At 41.5% G+C, this 27,425-nt stretch overlaps 1 protein-coding gene across 4 annotated transcripts in view; it reads right to left on the bottom strand.

Moving 5' to 3' along the window:
• Positions 1–22,733, bottom strand: part of NR3C2 (nuclear receptor subfamily 3 group C member 2) — a 308,032-nt gene extending 285,299 nt beyond the window's left edge. For 2 of the 4 annotated variants that reach the window (XM_074338454.1, XM_074338456.1), the window contains exons 1-2: positions 19,981–20,335; positions 12,985–14,734 (exon numbers count right to left, since the gene is read on the bottom strand). In XM_074338454.1, coding sequence (XP_074194555.1) covers positions 12,985–14,732 — 1,748 coding nt within the window. In that variant the 5' untranslated portion in view covers positions 14,733–14,734; positions 19,981–20,335. Of the gene's footprint in view, positions 1–12,984; positions 14,735–19,980; positions 20,336–22,299 lie in introns of those variants that run through there. The other 2 variants (XM_074338455.1, XM_074338457.1) reach the window with 2 other exon arrangements.
• Between the last annotated feature and the right edge of the window lie 4,692 nt (positions 22,734–27,425).

Here is a 27,425-nt window from a genome sequence, read left to right as displayed (position 1 = left end):
ATGTTTCAGAAGTCATATAAATGTAAGAGCTAACAGCTTTAGATTTTCACCATGGAAGGTTGTGTTTATAACCGTCTTCCCCTACTGGAGGCATCTGTTAATTTCTTCAGTTCCTTAAAAAACTACTTGGAAGGGGGGAAAGTGCTGTTTTTACCTGACTCATAGCAACCAAGGCCAAAATACAGGGTCCATATCAACAAAATTATCATATTTCTACTATGTACAGAATACTACCAGAAGTCTCAAAGGAAAACCTCAATGTACACTTAACCTCAATTGGGTCTGAAAATAACAGAGAAATGAAGAAAAAAAAGACTTTGAATTCTATGACTGTAAATTCTTCACTCATATCTTCACGTTTCCAAAAACAAAAGTCTCTCTGAAGATAATTTCCATTTCAAAACTACAATGAGAACCCAAATTGGAGTAAATTAAAGAATATCTGCTTCCATTACATCACGACCCTCCCAAACTTTGCCCTTGGACTCTCTTCTCAAACTTACCAGAAAAACATGTTTTAACAAACTATACCATGTGATGGAGGAAAAGAAGCACAGTTCTACTTTTGGAATGAGCACTGAATTCAGACATCAGTTACTAAGAGGACACAATTAATGGACTCCCAAAGGTGCTGAGATACTGTTCCTTTTGTATACATAGCAAAATTCCCTGCGTCACTATATGTCATTTACATAATCTTCTACCAGCTTGCTTTCTGACTTTGTCAAACCAGGAGTTGGCTCTTCCTGTTTCCATTTCCTGGGGGTATTTTTTCCGTAGTCTAATAAAAAGTTCTATTTTGGTATCAAAATTATCAGGCTTTACTTTAATCCAAATAACAGAACTATCTCACTTCTTTCTTTTAGAATCACAATCATGCTTCAAATTTCTCCTTATTACTATAAAACTGAAGCTTTCTTCCCTCTAACTCGTTGGCATCTACTTTTTGTGGGGCCGTTAACACACATAGCTTAGCGGTACGGTGGAAAAGGACCAGACTTTGGGTCAGATAATCTGGCATTCAATTATATTCTCCCTTAAAAATGTCTCTCATGTCGACTCCTCGCCCACTAGTCCAACCACTCAGGCGCTTATCCTCTCAGCCTGAATTACTAATGATAGCCTCTCAGCTGCTTTTTTGTTTGTTTGTCACTATTTCCTATCACCCAAACTGACCTTTCTATCCTTTTATGTCATTCCTTGGTTCAAAAAAAAAAAGTTTAATAGTGCTATATTGAAAGTGCCAAACACTTCTTTTTAGCATTCACAGATTTCCACCATCTAGTTTTCTGAAACGACGATTAAACCCCTCACAGCAGGCTTCGTTTGTTCTTTGTCCACATACCTCACCATTGCTATTACCTATTCCTGCACTTCTCTACACCTCACCAAACACCACCAATCTCCAAATATCAACAGAAATCTCACTTCTCTATGAAACTTTCCTGAACTATTCTAGCCGCACAGAACTCTTCCTTTTCTAACCTTTGGAAACAGTTTTTATCTGCATCATATAACCAAACACATAATTAGGGAACAACCAAAAAAGCTGTGTATACTCGTATGTGTCATCTCCCCCAGCTATGCGGGAATGCAACAGGGAATGCAACGGGGACATCTGGTTTGTTTCATAGTCATTTGGTTTGTTCACTCACATGAAGAACACCCTAGGTCCTAAATAACCGGGAAATTGCCTATTATTGTTCCTTCATTCAATACAGAATATTACATAACTATTTTCTCTTAATTCTAGGCCTCCTATCAAAAAGCTCACATTAAAATACAGATAACATTTCGCTTAGCATAATGATGAGAAACAAAAACTCATAAACACAGACAATAGTTTAGTGGTCACCAGAAGGTAAGTGGCGAGGAGGACGGTGGAAGAGGGTAAACAGGGTCAAATATATGGAGATGGAAGGAGAACCGACTCTGGATGGTGAACACACACTGTGATATATAGGTGATGCATTACAGAATCGTACACCTGAAACCTATGTAATTTTACTAATCATTGTCACCCCAATAAATTTCAATAAAAAAGGAAAGAAAATACAAAACAGAAAAGCAAACAAAAATACACAGATAACAGAACTCAAAAAAGAAGAAAACAACCCAATAAAAATAGGCAAAAGAGTTAACAGGCATGAAAAGAAAGCATATGGATGGCAAGTGAGCACATAAAAGATGGTATCATTTAGGCATTAGAGAAATGCCAATTTAAACAGTAATAAGCTATCTCTGTATAGCAATTATAATGTCTGAAATTAAAAAGACTGACTCCCTCAAGTGTTGGCAAGGAAGTTATAGAGCTAGAACTCTCATTGCTGGTGGGAACTTAAAATGGTACAGCCACTTTGCAAAACAGTTTGATAGTTTCTTAAATATTGAACCTATACCTACCATATGATCTAGCCATTCCACTTGTAGGTTATTTCCTGAAGAAAAAAACAAAGCATATATCCATACAGAGATTTGTATGTGAATATTTACACCAACTTGATCTGTCATAGCCAAAACTGGAAACCCAAATGTCTATCAACAGGTGACTGGATGAACAAACTGGTATATAACAGAATACTGCATCACAGAAGAGAAACACCTCTGATACATGCAACAACATGGAGAAATCTCAAATGCATTATGTTAAATGAAAGAAGCCAGAATCAAAGGCAACATAAAGTACGATTCCATTTATATGACAATCTAGAAAAAACAGAACTATAGGGACAGGGAACATATAAATGGCCTCTAGGGCTTGGAAGTGAGGAGAGGGATTGACTGAGCAGGCAACACACGGGAATTTTGGTGGGTGACAGAACTGTTTTGTATTTTGAATGGGTGGTGATTATATGACTATGCATTTGGAAAAACTCATAGAGCTGTATACCTGAAAGACTGAATTTCACTGTGTGTAAATTAAAAATTAACAAATGACCACCTCATAAAATGGAGCGGCCGGATGGCTCAGTTGGTTAGAGCGCGAGCTCTGAACAACAGGGTTGCTGGTTCGATTCCCACATGGGCCAGTGAGCTGCGCCCTTCACAACTAGATAGATTGAAGACAATGAGTTGCCGCTGAACTTCCGGAGGGGGGGCCAGATGATGAGCTCTCAAGAACAAGGTTGCCGGTTCAATTCCCGCATGGGATGGTGGGCTGCATCCCCTGCAACTAAAGATTGAAAACGGCAACTGGACTTGGAGCTGAGCTGCACCCTCCACAACTAGATTGAAGGACAATGACATGGAGCTGATGGGCCCTGGAGATACACACTGTCCCCCAATATTCCCCAATAAAATTAAAAACCAACAAAAAAAGACTTCATACTAAAGACTAGGAATAGGTCACTTAGCTTGCAATACACCACTGCTCTTGTACGTTGAGATTAGAAAAAACCTAGAACAGTAGCTGTTGATTATTTTGTGAAAATCCTAAAAATATGCTGATAGAGGTCACAACAATTTTTTGCTAAACTCAACAGTACTCTCACTGTTATTTAACAATAATTGTATTAATCTTACACAATCACCAACACTTATCTGTTCACCCCAGGTACATATCCGCCCCTAAGTTCCTCTATCTACTAACCCATTTGTTTATGCATTTCATCAGGATTTACTGAACATCAACAGTGTACCTGGCACTGTTTTAGAGATGGAAAATGTACCAGTAAACAGGACAGATAAGGACCCTGTTCTCAGGAAGTTTATAATTAGGAGAACTGAACTACATGAAGGTGATTTCTGACAGGTATGTATTATGAAGACAACAAAAGAGGTGATATGTTAGATGGTGAGGGCGGCGCCACTTTAAATAGAATGGTCAAGGAAGACATCTTTGAGAGGGACATTTGAGCTAATTCTGAGTGACAAGAAGGGGCAGAAAACCAAAACCTGAAGGCAGAGTCCCCAAAATGAAGGGGAACTCGGTTCTTCTGAGCCACAGAAAGGTCAGTGTGGGGAATGAGATAGCAGGAAAAAAGATACCGAATAAGGTGGGTCTGATAATTTGGTGCTTTACAGATCCTAAATTATTTTATGCTGTAGCCAGAGGGCTTTATATCAGCCACATAATCTGATTTATATTTTTAAAGGATCCATCTGGCTGCCTGTTTTTCTAGGACATTCAGCTTTCTTCTCTATCTCAAGTACCTGTTTCTTCATTTACCTGAGCTGTGTGGCCTTAGGCAAATCATGTGTGCACTCTCTGAGCCTCAGTTTCCATATGTGTATAATGGTCACCAGCTATCAGCCACTGCTTACACATATTGGTTCCATCAGGCAGTTAAATATCTGACTCTAAGGCTAACTGCAGTCTCGCTTCTATTCTCCCCTTCCCAGAATACAGCACCATCAATTATCCTCCCTCCCTCTTACATTGGCAAACTCTATCTCAGCACTGGTCCACTGCCCTCTTCATACCTCCCGGTCCAACAGAGTCCTTACTCTTTGTGCTACCATCTCTTCCCTTGGCCCTTTTCTCTTTACCACCAAACAGATGCCTCCCAAGAGTAAACACTGTGCCCACATCCCCCAGGCCTCCTCGCGTCATTGCTAACTTACTCTTTAGCTAATCACAGTCCAATCCCATTCCCACCACTCAAAATAATTTCTTCTTGAAAATCACCAGCACATATCTGTCATCAACAACTTGGTCTCATTCCTGGTCTTCCTAACTCTACCAGGTTTTGAGCCACCATCTCCCACCAGATGGATAAGATAGTGTAATAGACAAAGGGCCTGCCCCAGTGCTGTTACCTACTGCTTTGTAGGATACTGGAAAAGGCAAGCGATCGCTTGGGGCCCCAGTTTCAGTATCTGTGCCCACAGAGCCTGAAAGCCCTTCTAATCTGGAAATGATTCTTGCCTACAGCATCCGTGACTCGGGGCTACCTTGATTGTCTGAACAACTTCCTGTGGCCTCTATTAGGATGCATTGCTCATCCCCTAAGTGGGGTGCTGTTCCTCCAAATTCCTAGCAAAATACACTTTAAACTATACTGGAGTCACTATACACATTCTCTGCCTGGGCAAGAGCACCCCCACTGACCCCCTCCATTGCCACTTGTATGAAGAGGCCTCCCATGTCTGCAGACCAATACATTCCCACCTACACAGAGACCCCTTCCAATCAAAGGTGGTCTGGAACTTAAAACACCTGTAACCAAGGCAAACCATCGCTCTTCTCCAAGCCCCTTCTTCTTGACCTCTCATTGCTCTTCTCTGCTTACTGTTATCCGTGACAGTCAAGCTCAGAACAGGTGCGTTTTCACTGATTTTCCACATACTTTACTTTCCATTTTGACTCAAAGATCAACTTCTCTCCTTCCTCAACAATTGAGTCCTAAAACCATTAGGCAAGACACAGCAAAGTAGATATCCACAGCAGGGGGGCACCCAGCTGTGGTGGCCCACAGTGTGGCACAAAGCCCAAGTGGCTCTGATGCCCGACGCAGAGGGTGAGAGTTGGAGCAGAGTCAGAAGGCATCCGTGAGTTTGAGTGATCTAGTGTAAGCTATCCACCAAGAAAGGAAGAGGTCTGTCTTGCAGGGACAATCAGTGCCTGAGTGGAGTAAGGAGGACATCCACTGGGGAAGTGTGGCTCTGAGACCCAGAATGAGGAGTTAGACCCCAATCACAGATGGGGATGCTCCTTGGAGTAATGGCTGATTCCAGGACTGGGCCAGGTGGGCCTTAAGCAAGAAAGTGCTCAGAGAAGGATGGGAGCGTGGCAAAAGGACACAGAAACCATCTCTAATGAGGTCCCACTGGCTAAGTCAGGACAATCTGAACATCAGAAATGAGGACAGTAACCAGCTATAACCCACTGCATTAAATAAGAAACAACGATGCCACATAGACATAAAGAATTAAATGAATCAACAAAGTTTGATAAGAATGGGATGTTTATACAGTTTCAAAGTACCTCTCCCCAACATCTCCTAATTGCAAAATGGAAAAGAGTAACTTCGTGATAGAGAAGCCTGGCAGACAGCACCTGAATCACGTGATCCAGTAATGGCACAAAGAAAAATCACTTGTCACCTAGTAGGAGGCAATGAGAGGAATGCAGTATCACTTCTGTTACATTCCTGCCAAAGGCACATCACCTGAATCTAAGTATGAGGAAACATATGACAAACCCATATCGAGGGACTTTCTACTAAATAACTGGCCTTCAATCTTCGAAAGTATTGTAAAATCATGAAATCTAGAAAAAACTGAGCAACGGCCCCAGACTGAAGGAGACTAAAGAGACATGACATAATGCAACTACGCACAAGACGCAATTCTGAACTGAATCCTTTTGCTACAAAAGACATTATTAGCACAACTGGCAAAACTACAGTGACGTCTAGAGAGCAGATGTCAGTAACTTAACGTTAATTTCTTGATTTTGATGGTTGTTTTGTGGTTATGTGGGAGAATGTCCTTATGTAGAGTTATTTTGAATGGACTTTATTTTCTCTAAGTTTGTGATTATTTGAAAAGAAAGTTTTTATACAAAAATCAGTTCCTACAAAGGCTCCTTCTGTAATATCTTACGTCTGTCCCCTTTTTTCCATTAACCCCTGCCATCCGTGCTCCAGAGAATCAAGTCCCCATTCTCCTGCATTGTTGCCATAACTGCTTAATAAGGCTCTTTCCGCTCCAGTCCACCCTACCACCACTGCCTAATTAAAGGTTTTTCCAAAGTGCACTTCAGCTCATGCTACTTCCCTGCTCCAAAATTTCAATATCTCCTCATTACCTACCAAATTAAGTACAAAGTTCTTAGTGTGATTTTCAAGTTCCATTCCCTTGTACTTTCAACTAACCTGTTCCAGGCTTTCTTCCCCCCAACTCCCTCTATCACCGCCAACCACACAGTTCGACCACATTCAGTGTTTCCTGCCCATCTCCAGGGTTTTGCTCACATAACACCCTCCGCCAGGAAGGGCCCACCCTCACCCCCTGCAAAGTTTTGAAGACTAAGGGTAAATACCAACGCTGACCACCATGACCCACCCTGCCATGTCCCCATTTTTCAAGACTTCCCTAGATAGTCTCTTCCTGTCAGAATATCCAAAGTTGATTTTGTTCATTACAATCCTTATTTCATTCTGTTTTAAGTTGCAGTTTTTATGTCTCAATAACTCCTAAGAAATAAGGTGAGGTTACACACCAATGAAATAGTCATCATGTATAAAATTAAGTCACAGCCATCGTTAAGAATTCAGATCACCAGTTATTATCTCACACTCTCTCGATAGAGCGTTAACTTTTTAAGTATTCAAATTACCTTTCGTTTGTTCTCTTTCCTTCCTGAAACTAGAGCTTTCTATTTCTTGCATAAAATACAAGTAATGTTTCCTCTTTTCTACATAGAAATTTTGGCCTTGGCCATACCACTAACTATCATAAATCCAGAAGTTTCCAGAACATCAATTAAGTAACACACGCTTATATGTAATTACAATTTAGCTTCATCATTACCTTACTATATAAAGAACAGAATAAAACTCTTAAAACTGAAAACAAAGCCTATACTAGACAAGTTTAAAGCTAGACATTCTAAAATTTAGGAAGACATTATCCATTTAACACTCTTACCTTCCTGAACTTTCATGAACCAAGTTTTGGAAAGCAGTCCACAAAAATAGACAATGTAATACCTATATATGAATGTAATCAAGAAGGCAATATTTTTCTCCTGATGCGAATTTAGTAAGTGAAAGAAAACAACAAATTATTTAGCAGCAGAGCTAAATTTTGTCACTAGGTGAGTAGTATGAAACTGAAGCAACAGTTAAAAGCTTGGAATAAAAGTATTACTTCAGAGAAAAAAATGTGTGACATCAAAGCATTAGGGAAAGTGAAGGGTTACTCCTAAGTTACAGTGATCAATATAATATTTGCTATTATTCTAAACACTGCAAGGATAGAAAGGTTCAGACACACCCAGAATTGCAATATTGCAAAAGGCATCAAAATCTATAAGTGATAAATCTCCAGGTCCGTTTCATCATGTCACTGGTATGGAAACAGCCTTAAGTTGAAAACATGAGTTTATTTAACTGAAACCATGACTTTTATCTAAACTCTTTTAGGTATGAAATAAAAAGCTTGAAATTGACTAATACTTCAGATGATAAAAGGTGGATAATACTGGCATATAAACCTAGGGCACTTGTGATATTAAAAGCAAAATTTATACAAGCACACTATACACGGTGATTTGTAGATTAAAAACCACTAAGATTTGTGTTTTTTTAGTAAAATCATCGCCACTCTTACCAAAAATACCATAAATGAATGAAAGTGAATAAATCATCAAGAGCAGCAACTCTCGTTTCTAAATCATTTCTAAAAGTATTATTTAGAATACTAATCTGGAGAAATTCTAGGTACACTAGCAACTTCAAAATCAAAATATTACGAGATAAATAAAAAAAAGAAAGTTCCATGTTTTCGTTTGCAAATGATCTAAGTAATTCTGTAGTGGATTTATTTTATAGTAAGCACCAATAATCCATCAATCTCTCCCACTCACCCTAAAACCCATCATTCTTTCCTTCTGTGTATTCCACAGATAGATTTACATCTCAACGATTTATTCAGAAAGTTTACTAAGAGACTGGGCAAACGTTGTAACAAACTCCTTGAATTCTGAAGGTTTTGGTTTATTAGAGAAGGTGAGTTTCAAATGACTGTTGGGACAGTTAAAAAAAAACACAAAAAAAACCCCTGTAGATTATTTACTAAATTGTTTCATTCCATTATGGGGAGAAAAAAAAAAAAGTAGCATATAATGAGCTAGATACCTGATGGCTTGTCTTGAAACCTACCAGAATATGCCCTTTGAAATGGTGAACTTTATATTCAAAAGTCTGTCTGTGTTAGCACCTTGTTATGCTGATGCTATCGAAGTGAGTATGCCTGTCACCATAAACATCCAATGTTATGTCAACAGAAAAATCCTGTTTGCAGAAGGAATGGTGTAAATTAAAAGAACAAGAAATTCACAGTTAAGTGTCAAATTCTGTAAAAAGGAAAGATCTGATTTCAAAAACCCTGCTTTTCAAAGTAAAATGATAGGTCACTCCGACTCACTCTTACTTTGAAATGGTAAGTGACTTTTCTCTCCAGACTACCCTAGAAACTACAGAGCTGGACTTGTGATGAAATATACTTGAAACTACATCAGCAACTATGTTAAGGGATACTTCTCTTTTGATTTTTAACATACAGGAAACTACACGGCCACTCAGTAGTTTGAGCGAGGGACCTCAGCATCTAGTTCAACTTGTTCACCTTAAAATGAAGAAACTGAGGCTGAGACTGGTTGTGACTCACTTGGGGTTATAGTTTTGTTTATGTCCAAGCTGACAGGGGAACGCCAATCTACACAACACAGCTAGGTCCAGTGTCCACCCTAAGAGTTTTATATTCAGCTCTTGTCATAATTTACAATGTGGCGATCAGACAATCCAGTCACTGGAAATTATTAACAAATAGATGACTTTTGTCACTCCTCCCACAGAATGCCCATAGACTGAAAACACAACAACACACATTTCACAGCCATTACTCATTTTTTATCAGCTCGAAAAATTAATCTAGATGAGAAACACTTTTTTTTTTTTTTTTTAAATTTCAATAGGGCACTCCTTCCTCAGCATAACATTCAGTAAAACTAACACATAGAAAGTATATCCTCTTTCTTCCTTAACCTCCAAGGGGAGTACAGAATAGCAAAGACCAGCAACTCTCAACTGTTGGGTCTTGGGGCGCTTTTCCACTCTTACAATGTATGAGGATACCAAAGAGCTTGGTTTATATGAGTTATATCTACTGATATTTACCATCTGAGAAATTAAAAATAACATTGATTTTAAATCGTTTCAAAATAGTAAATCGTTATATGTTAGCATAATAAACATATTTTATGAAAAAGTCACTATATTTCTCAGAATGAAAACTTGAGTGAGAGGAGGGGCAACGCTTTACATTTTTGCAAGTCTACTGTCTTGCTTAATAGAAGACAGCTGGTTTTCAGATATACTTCTACATTCAACGTATGGTGATACGTTTTTGGCTCAAGTAGATGAAGAAAATCTGGCCTCACCTAGCTATGTTGTCGGAAAAAGGCAGAGCATTTTAACGGCCTTTCCAGATAACCACAGATATGATTCTTTGATAATGACATTGACAACGAGTAGTTTCTAAAAGGTGAGCTGTAACGTGGAATCTGAAATCATCATCAGTGAATTTTTCATACGTTGTTACATTAAAATGCATTGGTCTATCTTCAACTTTGAACAGATCTTTTACCAATGCATGGTCTTTGACTTCATGAATCCCCTCAGGAACCCCAAACCATACTTTGAGAACAGTTTAAGTTCAACCAAAAGCTGAAGGAGATAATGAAACCTACAAATGGTTATGCACGGCCTTGATCCTTTGCAACTTTTAATTCATTAATTTATTCAACATTCCCTAGAATGGGGTATCATTATTATAAATTGCAAAATAGGCAAAAAGGTTGGATTTTGGTCCAAAAGACACAAAATAAGAAGCCAAGGATGAAGCTTGGGTGAGGTTAAATTAAACATTATATAACACGGAAACTGAAATCTGGGGGAAAAAATAACAAGTAAAAATCCTCTGATCCTTGAGCCTTTCTTTATTCTGAGAATGATCAAAACAAATAGATGTGGATGCTATTCACCAGGAAAAGCTGTAAATAATTACTAATCTCTAAGAGACTTTAAATAACATTACAGTTTTGAAATAAAAGTTTTTGGAAAACGTACAGTAACTAGCACAATACCAGCATATAAGCAAACAAAATGAATCCCCTCTAACTATATTAATTCGTATGTACAGAATTTTGGAATGCTCAAGAAGAGACACCAGAGAGCATCTTCAGTGCCCAGAAATGCAGGGTTAGCTCAAGGTCACTGAGTCATATTAATATGTTTAAGGCTAGACCATCAGGAGGAACTTCAAGAGTTGAGTGTGGAAACTACAATTAAAACAGTAGAAACAGAATACAGAACAAACGTAAGAGAGAATTAATGATTTAGCTACTATATCTCTGGTATTTCTACCAGAAATATCATTACCAAAAGCAATAACCTTCAAAATGAAAAGAACATATATATACATATATACACATATACATATATATGTATATGTATATATATACACATATATATACACACACACATTTTATTTTTAATCAGAGTAGAATTTAATCACAAGAATTATCAACAAATATTTCTTTTAACTATGTACATAATGCTTCTTTAAAATTATTTTGTAAAATTTCATGATAAAAAAAAGAAAACTGAAGAAATGGAAACGAAAGATTGTGAAAACACTAATATTTAATTAATAGTAATCCCTAAAATGTATATAATGTATATTACATACCAGATGATATTCAAAGTGCTTCTCATAAATTAACTCAATTGTCTTAACTGCACTTGAGATGGGTACTATTTAATCCCCTTTAACAGATAAGAGAACTATAGCCCAGAGATATAAAGGGATGTGCATCGGGAGACAAAGCAATAAAGTGACATAGCTGGGATTTCAACCAGGGCAACACTGCTCTGAACTACCAGACTATACTCCCTCATACTAACTCAGTAATGAAATATTACTTATGAAAGTATCTACATTGTGTGCAAAATTTCCTTCTCTAAAAGAAAAACAAAGCACTATCAGTAGAACACATGCTGAATTTGGTTCTGATGAAAGCTATGCTATCTCCTGACTTCTGGGAGAGTTTAGAATTTAAATGATAGAGGCAGCATTAAAATATGATGGAATAGATGAAAACGAAGAATGTGTCTTTTATGGAATGATTGCTTCCATAAAAGCAAGCAGAGCCCGGTTTGAGTAAATGGCAAGGAAAGTAATGCCCTTTCTTTGGAAAAAACGAAATAGAAGGAGGAAGATACATAAACCCCATATCCTCTTCATGGGATGGACATATTTCCCACAAAATAAAATTTTAAGGAAAATATCCTTATATTCTTAGATGCCACAGGAATGAACTATATCTAGGAAGTCAATTTTTTATATGCTCCATAAAGGATCATTTATTACAACCACATAATAAAAATAGTACTAAAGCAAAGTCCAATGCAAGTATCCATTGTATAACTTAGAACTACCCTTTAGTCATATCTAAAACCTCTTCCTTGTTTTTCTAAATATATACACTATGCTATCTGCAACAAGGAAAGGCTAGAGATATTTTACAGTAAGTCATGCATATTTTCTTGCAGATCTTAAAAGTTATAAGTACACCAATTCAAACCTGCAGTGACATATTTCATTTCCAGTATGAGTAAGAAAGCAAGACTGTCCACTTAGTAATTTTAGATGTGCTGAGTCTTTAAAAGTTAAAAAACAGTAAAAAAAAACGATTTATTTGTATTGAAAACTGCAACTCACATACAATTAACCTAACTACAAAAGAACAAAGAGAGTGAGAAGCTTCTGGGTAACAGATCTGGGGTTCCATTTCATTTTTCACAACCAATGGAGTTATTAATCAAGAAAGTTATGAAAAGAGACTAAAACCACAAAAAAAGTAATTTAAAGCAAGTTTAGTGAACCAGTATACAGCTAGGGAAAAATAAAAATCTAGCACTAGTCTGCTAAAGTAAATATAGCAGCAGGCAGCAGAAAACAAACTTTTTCCAAATACCTACAATAGGCAACGTGGGGGTGGGAAGGGGGGGGGGAAGTGAAATACCTGTGTAGACTCCTTCAACAGTAACACAAATATTTCCTAAGAGCGCTTAAGAACTTTTTCTTCCTCTATTTCAAAAAAAAAGTAACATTATACCAAAGAGCAGCAGAGGGAGTATAAATAAAACAGTATACTGAAATGGGTTTACATTTGTCAACAGTAAAGATAATAATGGTAACCTTCAGCATTTTATAAAACCATGACTTTTAAAAGAAGAGAAAAAGCCAACTTACCTTGATACATTTTCTGGAATGTATTCTAGGACTGGATATCCATCATTTCTTCTAGATGACAGGTCACTGTGTGATTTCCACGACTCCACCAATGTACTGACAGACGGAAAGGAACTCAAGTGTTGGAAAGACTGGTCTCTAGCTGATCGTGATAAAGATATTGTACCTTGAGCACCAATCCTATAGTGAAAGGACTGTCCACCTGAATTCACGCCAACAATGGCAGATGAAGGGATGCTGGCCTCTGAGTAATAGCTCCCATCATCTGGTTCTTGTTTAATCCCCATTGGGAAGCCACTGCCTTCACAGGTACCATCAAAGCCGGGCACAGGTGGCCCTAAAATTCCTGATAGAGAATAGTAGTCTTTATCATCCATAAAGGAAAAATATGAGCCATCCATGAAAGGAAATGGGTTTACTGTTGGATTCCCTTTAAAAGAGGTGCCTGAACACGAATGCTTGGTTGATTCTTGTTTTATTGGTACTGAGAACGGGGAATCAGAGTTTATTTTGCTATTTCCTCTCAGACACGAGCTGCTGAAAGCGCCATCTGGCTCTGGTTTTATGTACTGGACAATATTAAGCTGGCCAGTCACACCGTTGGAGATGGCATTCTCTACTTCCTCAGTCTTAGGAAAGGGGACCTCTTGAGCACCTTTCTCGTGTGTGTCTGGACTAGGATCCACATCCCGGGCTCCACTGGATCCCGAAGGGGTGCCCGAAGCAGTGTAGCTGAAGGCATTGTTTACAGGGCTACAGATAGATCCCACAGTACTAGCAGTTGGACTGGAAAGTGTGGATCTGTTATTTGTGTTGGAAGGGCTGGAAACAGAGCACCTTGAGTTGTTGATATTCGCAGGGCTAGACACAGAGGATCGCAGAGTGACATTGGGACTGGAGACTGGAGATTTCACACTGCAGTGACTTGGAGGGCTGGAAATAGGGGATTTCATGCTACTCAATGGACTTGAAAGAGGAGAGCCCACGTTGCTGGCATGTACTGGGCTGTGCGACCTGGAACCTCGATTCTCAATACTTGGGGAGCACGTCAAGGGAGTCCCCTGGGTGATGGGGCTGTGCACTGTGAAAGTGCCAAAGCTGGCCGAGGTGGAGGACACAGAGCTGATTCCAGCAGGGCTGCAAACTGAAGATGTCATGTTCAGAGGGCTGCAAACAGACGGGCTCTTCTCATGACACAGGATGGGGCTTTTAACAATGGTGCGCATGACCCCACCATTCACAGAGCTCCCAGAGTCAGACATAAAGGATCTCAAGGGCCTGCTCATACTCAGAGTGGAAGGACAATGGCCATTTTCTTTGTAAAATTTCACCAGCTGTTCAACATTTTGATAAATCTTTGCTGGACTCATGCTTCTTTGTTGGATCTGATCAAAGCTGTAGTCGGCATCTCGTATGGAATCCATGTATAAACCCATGGACTCAGCTACAGTTGCTGAAAGTTCCTTAGATTCCAGCTCGGTTTTAATATCAGATGTTAAAATCCCAGACCGAGTATTGTCTTGCTGAAGGCAAGGGAGTAGTTCGTGTTTTTCTTTGCTGCTTCCTTGAGTACTGTTGTTTGGAATAGCACCGGAAACACAGCTTACGTTGACAATCTCCATGTAGTTATTCTCATCTGTCCTCTCTGGAGGTCCCAGGGAAGAACGCTCCACAGCCTGAGAAACTGGACCCCACCGTCTTTCCATCTCTAGCCCTTCAGGGCGACTGTGGTAGCCTTTGGTCTCCATAGCTAACAAATTCACATTAAAAAAAAATGAATTAGAGTCATTTATAGCAGTATTACTCTAAAAGGCATTCTAAAATTGCATTTACTAAGCTATAAATACATATTCTACATCTTATAAGCAACACTTTAACACTATATTAAAACCAGTACCTTTTTAGGTATTGATATAACAGAGTACTGACTATAATTTGTCCAGAAGCCAGGCTATAAGAAGCAATCATATAAAACTATTTTGCACCAAAATAAAAGTAAGATATTTGCTATAATACAGTATTTAGAGCTTGCAAAGCATATTTATAAACGTTAACTTATTTAATATGCAAAGTAACCCTAGGGAAGGATGAGGCAGAGAAAAAACTGAGGATTTAATGAGGGGGGTGACTTGCCCAAGGTCAAAGACCTAATAAGTGACAAAGTCAAGTTTAAAACTACATCTTCTAAACCCCAAAGACATTTGGAATCTTTCGGGCCTAGGGAAGCTGCATCCCATATCTGAGACATGGCTTTATTAAAAACAAGAAGGAAATGCAATTAATGTTACCATTTCCCAATATCAAATTATCAAGTAAATTATCGCAGGGAAAACTTTTGAAGAATTATGTCTAAACCAATAAGATTTTATTAAAATAGATTAGTGATGAGGATGATTTAATGTCAATTCTGAAAAGTAAAGGTTCACAGATCCTGATTAAATAGTCCACAGCTCAAAGAGGCTGTATGAGAACTCGGGAATGTCAGGACTCTCTTCTCTTTATTTCAATACTGGTGAGGACTTTGACATGCTCCCTGACCTAGTGGTACCTCTGCTAAAAAGACTCCCAACAGACAGTTTCATTCTCAACAGTAAATGGAGGAAGTTCGAGATGGATCCTGACAACTTAGGTGTTCATTCATTCAACAAATATTTACCAAGTGCGTGCTACATCCTGGGCCTACCACCCGTCACTGAATCTATAGTGATAAACAAAATAGGCACAGTCCTCATTCTCAGAGAGCCCAAAGGACTGTTTTAGATCTACCATCCTATCCACTGGCTCTCTCTATAAATTTATTTCATTGACACAATAATGATAATAGACTATATTTATATAATTCTTAGGCATTATACATTCATAACTCAATGCAATATTATAAGCCTTTTACACACTTGTTTACCCTTATAAACAACCCCTTAAGATTAGCAACAGTATTACCCAAATGATACAAGTGGGGAAACTGAGGCACAGGGCACACAGCTAAGTGGCAGAGCTGGAATTTGATGCCATGTCTCTCTCTACACCAAGGATATCTCAACCTGGGCACTACAGGCATTTTTGGAACTGATGATTTTTTGTTATGGAGGGCTGCCCTGTGCATTGTAACATGTTCAGCATATCCCTGATCCCTACCCACTAGATGCCAGTAGCAACCCCCCTTCCCAATTATGACACCAAAAATGGCTCCAGACATTGACAAATGTCCCTGGGGGAAAAAAAGATCATCCCTCACCCTGGCCCCAATGACAACCACCACTCTTAAGAAAATTAAGTCCTTCTCAGTAAAAATTTTATTTGTACATTTTCATATATGAAAGTCCTAAAATTATTATGTATGCATTTGTCAAATCCTTCCAGTTGTGTAAACAATCTATGACCCAAATAAAGGTCCTGATCTAAAAGACGCAATTTCTGCACTTCTATGCATAAATATTACTTTCAACCTCTCATTACTTTCCTTCCTCTGCCACTCACTACCTCCATCCTTCTCCTCGTTAAAAACAAAAAGAGTCTAGGAAGTTCTTTTGCTACAGAACTTATATTAACTAACACAGAAAAATAATGATGATTCTACTAAATAAATTGGCAATAGATAGCACAAGGCTTTATGATGAAATTTAATGTGCAAATTGTGTGCGTATTTTAATTACCTATTACTTGTCTATATTCTATACTATATTTTAAGTTCTCAGAAGGCAGAAACTTTATGAATTGCATCCCAAGCAGACAGTACAGTGCAAATAAAAATTTTTGAACTAGTATAATATAATCAATACTCACTAATTTGTGAACATTAAAATATACCAATTATGTAGTCCACTTTTAAAGAACATCATTCTATAAATTCCTAATCATAAATCAGTCACAAAACACTGGAAAATCAATCAAGTTGCAAAAGCTGAGGTGCTTATCTAGTAATTCCAGCCAAAAAAATTAAGTGTGGATAAAAGCCAGGTAATAGTTGAAAAAAAACTATATAGTGAAATGGAACCTAAGTGGCTAATACTAGTATTTTCTACTTTACTGAAAAACCATTTAGTCACAGCCACAGGCTGAAAAATACCAGTATATATTATGTGCCTCTTTGAATTCCACCTAAGAATATTATGCCCTCTCCATAACAAACTTGAATGGATATATAACTGAAGTACAGATGTTTCAGCTCCAAATTCATTAAACATCGCAAGAAATATGTCTATCCGTGCTCAAAATTGAACCCCATCTGTGTACCACCCTCCTCCCCCAGAACCCTGGCCCTAAACCCACATGCCCTGTCTTGGTAAACTGCACCAACCTCTACCCAAATGCGTGGAAGTCACTCTTGCCTAGGCACCCTTACTAAAGGCCTCCATCTGCTTACCCCTCCCAACGTTCACACCTGCAGCCTCATTCCGGCTTCATTCCGGCTTCCCTGGTCCCTGGAAACAGGCCTATCTGCCCTGAGTCTGAAGGGGGATCCCCATGCAAATCCCTCTCCAAAAAAATCCATCCTCCAAATTGTCTTTTGGAAAGGATCACCACTTACTGCTTTTATGAAGTTTCACCGTGTAAGTCTGCATGCTAAGACCCCTGGGCAGTTCTACAGCGCAGAAACCTGTTTCCTTCGGAATCCACTGCTCCCTAAACAATTTGACCATGCACCCTTTTTTCATAGAACACTTACTAATATTCTGAGGGATGCTTTTCGTCATTCTGCCCTAAAGCAGGAGCGAGCCATATCTCAGATTTCTGAAGCTATATGAAGATTTGAAGAGAATCTGTATGGGAGATGGCTGGTAAGGACAATCTTAACGCACTCTACAAACAAGCACCTGATCACAATTCCCAGTCCTGCTTAGGTAGCCTTAAATGCCCTTCACAATACCATAAAATAGCCTGCATTTCACCACATTATGGACAGGGCTATCATTAGAGAATATGCAAAAGGCTTTGCTGAAATCTCAATTAGCTTTGATTAAGGTATTCTCCTCATCCACCAACCAAACGCACCTCTCAATAAAGTAAATAAAGATTGGCAACAAACAGGAAAGAATGGAGCATCTGCATGGTTTCCAATGTAAACATTTTCAAAGATCAGATTTAAAAAAAATAGGTTTATTGAAATATGTTAGGCTGAATTCTCCCTATTATTTTAGTTAGTCTTCTCTGTAAACAAATAAATCAGATTAGGAATTTATTTCCTATGTTGTCCAGGAAACCCAGGTTATCCTTTTGGAATTGGCATAATGACCAAGTCTTGAGCAGAATTTCAGTCAACTTGAACTAAGCAATGAATACTAAAAATATTAGTTGATGAATATGATACTCACAGAACTTCTATCCAGAAGGAAAAGGAAAGTTTTTGTTACTAACATATAAAATACTGGTATACAAACCTAGTTTATACAAAATCAAATACGTCTCCTTTACAATGAGGATTATAACAGAGACTTTCTTGGGACTAATACAAAAAACCCTTATAACCCTTTAATTTTCATGCAAGTGGCCTCCTCACAAAACATAAAGGAGATTTCAAGTAAGGAAAAGCACTACTAAATGCTCTACTTTAAATCATATATATGCTCTTAAACACCATTTTTACAAAGGAAAAATCTGAGTTTAAAATTTTATGTTTTACAGCCTGTGTTAACTTGCCCCTTTCCATAAGGAAGTAGTTGTTTTCAGGAATATTAACAAAATTCTTGCAAATTTGTCTTCTATGTGAAAACACTTTCACTTTTAATATTCTTCCCAAACATATGTCCCATTTTAAATGTATCATTTTCTATAGTTATTTCATTATAATACGGCATCTTAAAGACCAGAACCTTAAAAATTTCACAATTTTCACTGGTTGCATAGTTGTAAAAGTTTGTTGTATGTAACTATTTTTCTGTCATCCCCACTACAGAACCATTATTATGTTCCCCTCGTTTATAGATGAGGTAAATGATAGTAACCGGCCCAAGGTCACCTAAGAGAGCGGGAGAACCAGTTAGAACTGAGCACACCTGATTTCTATTCACTCACCTAATTCACTGAGCCACCTGATCTTTCCAAAATCCCCAAACCAAACTATTTCTCCCTTAAAGGAAAAAGCTCGCCTTTAGATTATTTTTTAAAACTTCTCTCCTCACGCACTTCCTTGATAGCGTGCCATGAACTCAAACATAAAATTAAAACTTCATAGCAGAACTTCACAGATGGAGAACGCTGTTATCATAACTATAAAGATCATCAATAACAGCACCTAGAGAAATGGCAATACAAATGTTAAAAGGCAATTTAGTGCATCTGAAATTCAGCTTCAAAAACTTGTCTGCTATCAAAGTTTTCCTAACTTTTATAATAGTTAAAACCGATGGTGCCATAAAGAATGATTAAACCTGGTCTCTTAAAATTCAGTAGGAAAAGCCATGTCCCTAAATTCAGTAGAAGGGTACGGATGCCACCAAAAGAAGCTTCATTCCTTCTCTGCCTTTAGAATCCCAACTGATGACACAGAAAGCACAGCCTCTCTCAAGAGTTTCGTGAATACCGGGGACCGGGGAATGCACGAATTACCAGAGCCCCTTTCAGACAGGATCTATCAGGATCTCTATCTCCTTCAACTGCCCTTAATAAGCTACACCTCCAGCTGAGATTTCGGTGCTTCCGCAATTGATAGAGGAAAGATATATTATTCAAACGTCCTTTAAAAATTGTAGAAGGCAAACGACTCGAAATTCATCTTGGGGAAAGGGAAGGGTGGTGTAGACCTCCCACTGCCAAAGGCGGCTGAAAGCTGCTCGTTAGAGGGCATTTATCCAAAGTGGCCCAACTTTCCCAAAATAGTCCTCTGGCGGCCAAAGGGGGGGAAAAGTGGAAAACCAAAACAAAACAACAAGCACACAGCACCATACTGACTGTGCCTCCGGATTACGCAGCCACTTCTCCCTGCAAAGTGCACGCTCCCGCACCGCGGCCGCACGCCCAGGCCGGCAAGAGGCGCCCCGCCGCGCACCCCTTACACACCTGTCTCGGCTGGGGTCCGTCTCTAGGCGTCTACCTGTTGCAGCGCTCGCCAACGCTACGACACTCCTGCTGCGGAGCCCCCCTAAATCCAACCACATCCAGGCCAGCGAGTGCCGCTCCCCTTGCAGCGGGAGAGCCCGAGGCGGCAACGCTCTGGCACCCAGGTGACTGCACGGGCTTCCTCCAAGCTGCCTTAAGTTGGCTTGCGTCTCCCTAGTCCAATGACACCCCGGGCGCGGAGGGGCGGAGAGGACGGGGCAGGGCCAGGGGTAGGGGCAGGGCCTGAGCCGGCGAAATAAGGAGAGAAGGAGCGAGGGCGGGCAAAAGCCCGGAGGGGGAGTGGGCCAGCTCCAGGGCCGGCCCTTTTAAAAGCGGGTCACATGCCCAGATAAAGTTCAAGTTGCTATCCCGCCCCCCTGAGCCTTTCCCATTGGCCCAGAAAAAAGCAAGGTTCCACGCTGCATGGTCAGACGGGATTCTCATTGGGCAATCCCAGCTGTCAGTCACTGGAGGCGACATGACTGATACAAAGTTGCTGCGACACAGCCTGGACTCGGCAGCTTCCTTAAAGCCGCAGCAGCGGCGGGTGCTTGGGGTGTCCGGCAGCAGCTACGACGTTAGGCTGTAGGTACCCTCTGTACGTTGACCCTCGTCCCCCTTGCTCGACCGCCTCTAACTTGCTGGCGCCCTCCTTGCTCTCCTGGCCGACCCTAAGATTTCTGTAAAGACGTGCAAAGTGTGCTGACGCGGAAGAAGCAGGTTTTTCCGATAGCTAGTCAAGGTGTAGTCCCCTAATGCTCTCCACCTGCAGCGCCAGGTGAGAGGCAGCCCTTGCTCAGGCACCGCCCACAGCGTCCACATGCAGAGAGGACTCCCGGGGGGCTTCACCCGACCCCTGAGGTCCGCTCCACGCCCCTTTCCTGGGTCTACCGAATTACCTCTCAGCAGAGCAGCCGCAGCATCCGCTGCCAGCAAGCAGAAGGATCACGTTCCCATTCGATTTGAATTTCCTTGTTTTAACCGTGCAAGAAAAGCGGGTGACTTCAGTGCAGCCAAACCCTTTAAACAGAGCTTCTCACCCACCCTAGTCCAACCCCCCCCCCCAAAAAAAAAGTGCCTGGGTCAAGAACTGCTGCTCTTCCATTATAATTTTGTTGCTGTATTTACTACTTTAGGGTTGGTTTTTTTCCACTAGTTCAATTTGAAAGAAAGCTTACCGTCCAGGATATCCACTCTATGATGGGTAGGGGGAGTGCACATAATTGGGAGAAACATAAAGAAGGGGAGAAGGAACCAAACTGTTTTCTAAGTATCCAGCGTCTGCAAGAAATTTCCGTTTCCCTCCAACCACCCCCACCTGGACTCCTCCTGGCCACCCAAATGCTGTAGTTTCTAAGCAAAAGGATGGACTTCTTAACTTTGATTTCTAAAGACTTTGAGGCGCCGCGTATGAGGCTCGGTTTTAGGCTCCGGGCTGGCTTGGAGTCAGCTCCAGTGACGTACACACCTAAATCTGGTCCCCGGCCCGCGGCGACCCGTAGCCCGGCGCCGGCAGCTGTGCTGCCTCCCGCCTCACCCTTGCCCCGCACTCACGTAAGTCGGAGGGTGGGGGAAGCGTGCACCCTGTGCTCAGAGGCCCCTCCTCGCCTTACAGTTAATTAACCTTAGGGATTTCAGACCCCGAACGCAAGAAGACTTAGAACTCCCAGCCGCTTCAGGTAGGGAACTCCCTGGCAGCGGGTGCGACAAGCAGCGTCGCGGGAGAGCCCCCGACTCAGGTGTTCGGCAGTCCCTCCCCTACGCGGAGCGGCCCCTGGCGCCCCTCGCAGCCAGGAGTCCCAGCCAAGTGTCCCAACTTTCACGCGCGCTGTCCTAGCCCGATGAGTAATCGGGCATCGATCGCACCCCGGCCGAGCAAGGGCTGCAAGCAGGAGCTAGGGGAGTCCGGGACTTAGCGCCCCGGCACGTGAGGAGGCTGCGGCTCAACCTGTGCTGCCGAATTATTCATTATTAAAGAAATGGACGTGTCTGTTTTACTAAGTTTTTACTTCCTTTATGGAGAGCTGGTCCTGCCCTGGATCTCGGCTTCTTGCAAGATCTAGGTTAGAACCATGCAGGGACAGCCAACGCGATCGCTCGCCCGCCTGCTACTCAGCGCCCCTACCAGGAGGCGGCCTGGCGGGCACCTTGTCTCTTGCCCGCAGCCCACCTCGGTTCACCAACCCGCACCCTCTGCGCGGACCCTGACTTCCCCAGGGCCTCCTGCGCTCCTCAGGTCCCCTTCCCGCCGCTGTCAGCGCAAAGTGTCGCTGCACTCACCTTTTCTAGGACATGGTGGGGAGGTTGGGGCGCGGGGCGGGGAGTGGGGGTGGGGGGCCAGAGAGACTCCCGCCGCTGCCGCTGCTGCAGCCACTAGCAAGTCCAATATTAGCAGATCGGCGGTAAGGATGGAGAAGGTGGTAATCCCAGCCGTCACCCTACTAACGGTGGGTAGAGCAATGGAACAGTAGAGCTGTTAGCCCGCAGAAGCAGGCGAGGCGCCGGCGCCAAATCGTGCAGAGGGGGAAGCGGGTGCCTGCACGCCCCCAGCAGCGGCGGTCGGCCTCGGGCAAGCCCCTCTGGGGCTGCTGGTCTCCCGGGCGTTGACGGCAGCGGCCCTGGGAGCCGGGAAGTCCCACGGGATGATCCCGCGCCGGCTGCCTCTCAGTGCGGCTCTCTGCGCCCCCTCCACGGGCTAGGGGTGGCCGGTGACAGCTCGGGCGACGGAGCGCGCGCGCGCATGGGGGGGGGGCGGTGGCGGCCGCAGGGGGAGCCCGCGGCGCCGCGGCCCCCTCCCCGGGTCACACCCTCACCAGCGGGAGGAGGCAGCAGAGCGTCCAGCCAAGGCTGGTGGGAAACCGAGCTGGGGGCGTCAGGGGCTGGCGGCCTCACCACCCAGGCTATTGGCAGCGAGGAGGCCGAGGGATAACGGAACCCCAATGCACGTAGCCTCCCACCCCTCCCAAGGTCCCCACAAAGTCCGGCCCTGACCTCGCACCCGGCCTCAGGTGCAGTTCCCATCCGCGTGGGGCGGCGCGGGCTGGGGACCACAAGCCGGGGGCGGGAGGGAAAAGTTTCTTTTCCTGCTCCCTCGCTGCCCGCTGGGGGAGGCTGCTCCTTTCCTCCCTTTCTCGGGCTCTCCGCGCCGCTGCCCCACCCCCACCGTGGGGGGGTTCAGAGGAAGGGCGGTGTGTCTGAGCGCGGGGGGAGCGGTGGGGAGCAGCGGAGGCCGCCACGGTCCCCTAGGTCTCGCAGTGGCTGAGACGTCAAAGGCGGCGGGTGCCCGGAGCAAGACTAGGAAAGGGCCGAGCGCCAGGCCCCCTCCTCCCCCTGGATCGCGGAGCGCCGCGCGTCCCCGCGCCGCCCTGCGCGCCCCCGCGGCCGCCGGGGCAGACACCGACGCAGACGCGAAAGTGAAAGAGGGGCGACAGAGCTGGGAGGGCGGGCTGTGGCGCGCGGGCTCGTGGCGGGGGGCGGAGGATGGAGCTGTGACCCCTTGATCCAGGGATTTTCCTGCTCCTGCTGACCTACGGAGCCACCTCCTGGCTCCCAAGCTTCCCCGAAGTCCCAGGTGCCCCACCCCCGACAGATCACCCCCTAACAGATCACCCCCATCAGGGGATGTGTTCCTGTTCACACACACTCACGTGTGAGAGATACACTTCAGCCCCAGAATCTTCCACAGCACCGTTACACTTACCCTTGGTGTAAGATTGGGCGGGGTGGGGGGAATGCATTGTGCGTGTCACTACCATTTACAGGCTCCCTGCTTGTTGTCCATTATGATTCAGTTAAACTCGAGAACTGACCACACACTCCCCTTTTCCTGCTTCACCCTCCTTTTTCTACACTCTATTGGATCACTCCCCCCCCCCCGCCTTTTTCTGGGTTCTTTCCCGTTTTCTTCCTAAATAGCTGTGAAAGTTGCTAATCCCTTCCCACACAAAACCATGTTAAACACAGAGCTGCCCTGTTAAAACAATCGTTGCCTGTCTTCAACCACATTCCCACTCTGAATATCGACCTTCCCCTTGCATCTATCACTACGCAGTGTTGGCACTACTCAGTTCTTAGATGGCGCAAGGTGGCATTTTGGCCTCTAGCAAAACAATCTTTTGCCTCACTTTCCTTATTTGTAGTAAATGTGAAGTTCTTAAGGAATTCTTTTTCGGTGAAATCAAGAAAATAATAATCGAATAATATATTTTTAAGTTAGCATATTAATATGTATTCAATGAAATTTTAAAGAACCACTATTTAGAAGTGTACTGACTGCAAGAACTGAATTTTGAAATTCATCAATAATAAGATGAACTGGGGCAGCCGGTTAGCTCAGTTGGTTAGAGCGCCATGCTCCCAACTCCAGGGTTGCTGGTTGGATCCCCTCATGGGCCAGTGTGAGCTGCGCCCTCCACAACTAGATTGAAACAACTACTTGACTTGGAGCTGATGGGTCCTGGAAAAACATACTTCAAACAAACAAACAAAAAAGTAAGTCTGTATTTAAAAAAAAATAAGATGGACTGACATTCATGGATTGATAAAGTAGACAGATGGATAGATATGTGATAAAGCATGCATATAGTACATTAATGGTAGAATGGAGGAGGTTGGTATACAGGTGTTCACTGTAAAATTCCTTCAACTTTTTTGTATTTGAAATAGTTTGTAATGAAATGTTAGAGAAAACCCTTATTTAAGGTAACCTATATGATGTGAACTCTGTTTACAAAATTGATAAATTAGGCATTGACTATTCCTTCCCCCGTTACAAAATGATTTACCATGTACATTCTATACACAGATACCCTCCATCCCTATTTAATCAATAAATTCCATTACAGACAACTTGTCAGGGATCACACTATGGTGTAAAGTGGCGTTATTAGAACAATAACATTTTAGAAATGTAGATGTTTTTCACTTTTTTCTTGTCCATTCTCAAATTTTTATCTTCCCTGTCTTTAAAATAGTTTGGCATTATAAAACGAAGATTGAGATTTCAAGCATACATAGATATTATTTTGAAGCTTTTTCACACCAAAATAGCTTCAAGAGGTGGTCCATTTACCCATAGATAGCTTCTCCTACCCTTTGGGAGAGATATTAGGGGATAGTGCAATTAATAATACACAAACCTTTATTTGTTTTTGGATATCTGAGTGTTTAGATAGTTACTCAAATGATTGAACAATTAAGTTTCTCTCTTCTCTTTATTTACTTTTGCTGGCTGTCACATAACAGGTGGTCCTGTACCACCGTGAAGGGAAGGGAGGACAGCCCCAGGACAAGGTCTGCAGCTCCCTCATCTGAAGAGAAAGTGACACTGGTTTTGTTTGGAATCACTCCAAAAGGGGTGCCTCTGAGAGACTCCATCAGAGATGGGGATGCAGGGGTTTCTGGTTGGTTGGAACACATTCATTCCAATGCCCATTAATAAGGAACCCGGTCAACTTTAAAAAGTGTATGCCTGGAAATGTCACAACTTATTTTTAAGACTGTCTCTTAACACAGTTTGTTCTTTTCATCCTTTTAAATATTTTTTTTTCTTTGCCGAAGGAAGAAAATGTTTTTAAGAGAAATAAAAACTAAGGAAAAGGAAAAGCACAGAAAAGGGCATTAACTTCATCTCCAAATAGATGGAGACTATTTACAGCAGCTAAATAGTCTAAAATCTTAAATCAGATATGTCCCTTTTGACAATTGTTCACCCTCCATTCACAGTCACTGGACCACAGGACACCTCCTCCCTCCCTTATCCCATTAGTGTCAAACTCCCTGAGGTAAACTGCAGGACTCAACGTTTGCAATTTACATGAGTGACATCACATCTTCTATTATATAACTTCAGATACAAAGCCTAATGTCATCTAAGTTTGTGTTGGGAAAAATCATTCCTTGCTCTTTATTTCAGCTTTAGCAGAACCACCCCTTGGTTCCCTGATCCTAATCTCATTTCTTCAAACAGCTGACACTGGGTGGGGGCGGGAAAAGGCATGGACTTGTTTAAGCCATGAAATCATAAGCCCCCCTCAAAAAAGTGAATATATTTTTAAATGTATTAAATACCTCTCCTTTATGTCTTTATTTGCTGACCAGAAAGTAAAGACCATTAGGTTTCATATCGTTTAATCTAATAATTTTTAAAAGTTAAAGACTAAGCATTTGGTCATAGTTAACTTCATTAATAAATCCTAGCCATGCTAGTAATTTTTTTTTCTAAAAAGCTAGGTTTTTTTTTTTTTTCCTGTCTCTTACCAGCTGTTGGAAAGAGTTGAGAAAGACAGAGAGAGTCAGAGAGAGAAAGGAGGGGGGTGTTGGAGAGAGAAGATGAATAGGAGAATAATATAAGATAGAACTTCTTTGTTTATTGCAAAACACACATGCTACAGTTTATAAACATTGCAAGCAAATAAGAAATTGTGGATCAGAAGATAAATACAAAACATATCAGTGTTTTTGTTAATATCCAAAATAGACCAAACTCAGTTTTCTAGACTAGTTGGAATATTTTTATTAGCTTTGGTTACTCATTAATTTCTGTATTTGTTTACCTAACTATTTATTCATCAGTTTATCTTAATTTCATTTGTAGTCATTTTAAATAGAAAATACACAAACCTAATACATTTCTATGGCCAGATTTTGAGATGACAGAGCACCAAACAGCCCATGCATCACAATTAGTATGCCATATTATTAGAAGCAAATCAGATTTCACTGTGCCTACATGATGTTCTAAATTTAGAAATAATGTACAGTAGTTGAAAACGGGGGGCACTTAGAGCAGTATATTATCATAAAAATAAAGATGTTTTCAATTTATTTTTTTCTCTGCTCTTTTTCTTGGTTTCGTACAGGAAATTCATCACTTTTAAATAATTGCTAATCTTACATAAATGACTGCATGCTTTGTGTGCTCATTAGAATTATGTATAGAGGTTGTTTCTCTGATATTATGTGCAATAATAAGCACAGAAAAGTGAAACAATCCATTGGTCAGGTGTGGGAAACATAAGAGTCTCTGTTGAACTTGATGCGCAACTCATTTAGAATTTCTCATTAGGACTTCACAGGAGCAGTTAGCTTTTCAGTAGTTGGCACTATATTTTTAGCAGCATTTTAACAGCTGTCAGTAACAACTAAGACAACATTTTGATCAACGCTATTTTTTTTTATTCTAACAAAGATGATTGCAATGAAACAAAATGCTTCAGGATTTAAACGTTGAACTATGAAAGCAACCAAAAAAAAAGTATTTTCTTGTGATATAAAATGTTGATAATACATCAAGGACAGACAATAAGTTATCTATATAAAATGAGGCCAAGTGAATTTTAAAATTTCTGATGCCTATGTACACATAATAAAGATGATTTTATTCTTAAAAGGTATGTTCAATGTCA

This window comes from Rhinolophus sinicus, linkage group LG07 (assembly GCF_036562045.2).
Source record: "Rhinolophus sinicus isolate RSC01 linkage group LG07, ASM3656204v1, whole genome shotgun sequence".
Taxonomy (NCBI): domain Eukaryota; kingdom Metazoa; phylum Chordata; class Mammalia; order Chiroptera; family Rhinolophidae; genus Rhinolophus; species Rhinolophus sinicus.
The sequence above is the reverse complement of the archived record's forward strand: the minus strand, read 5'-3'. Positions and strand labels throughout refer to the sequence as shown.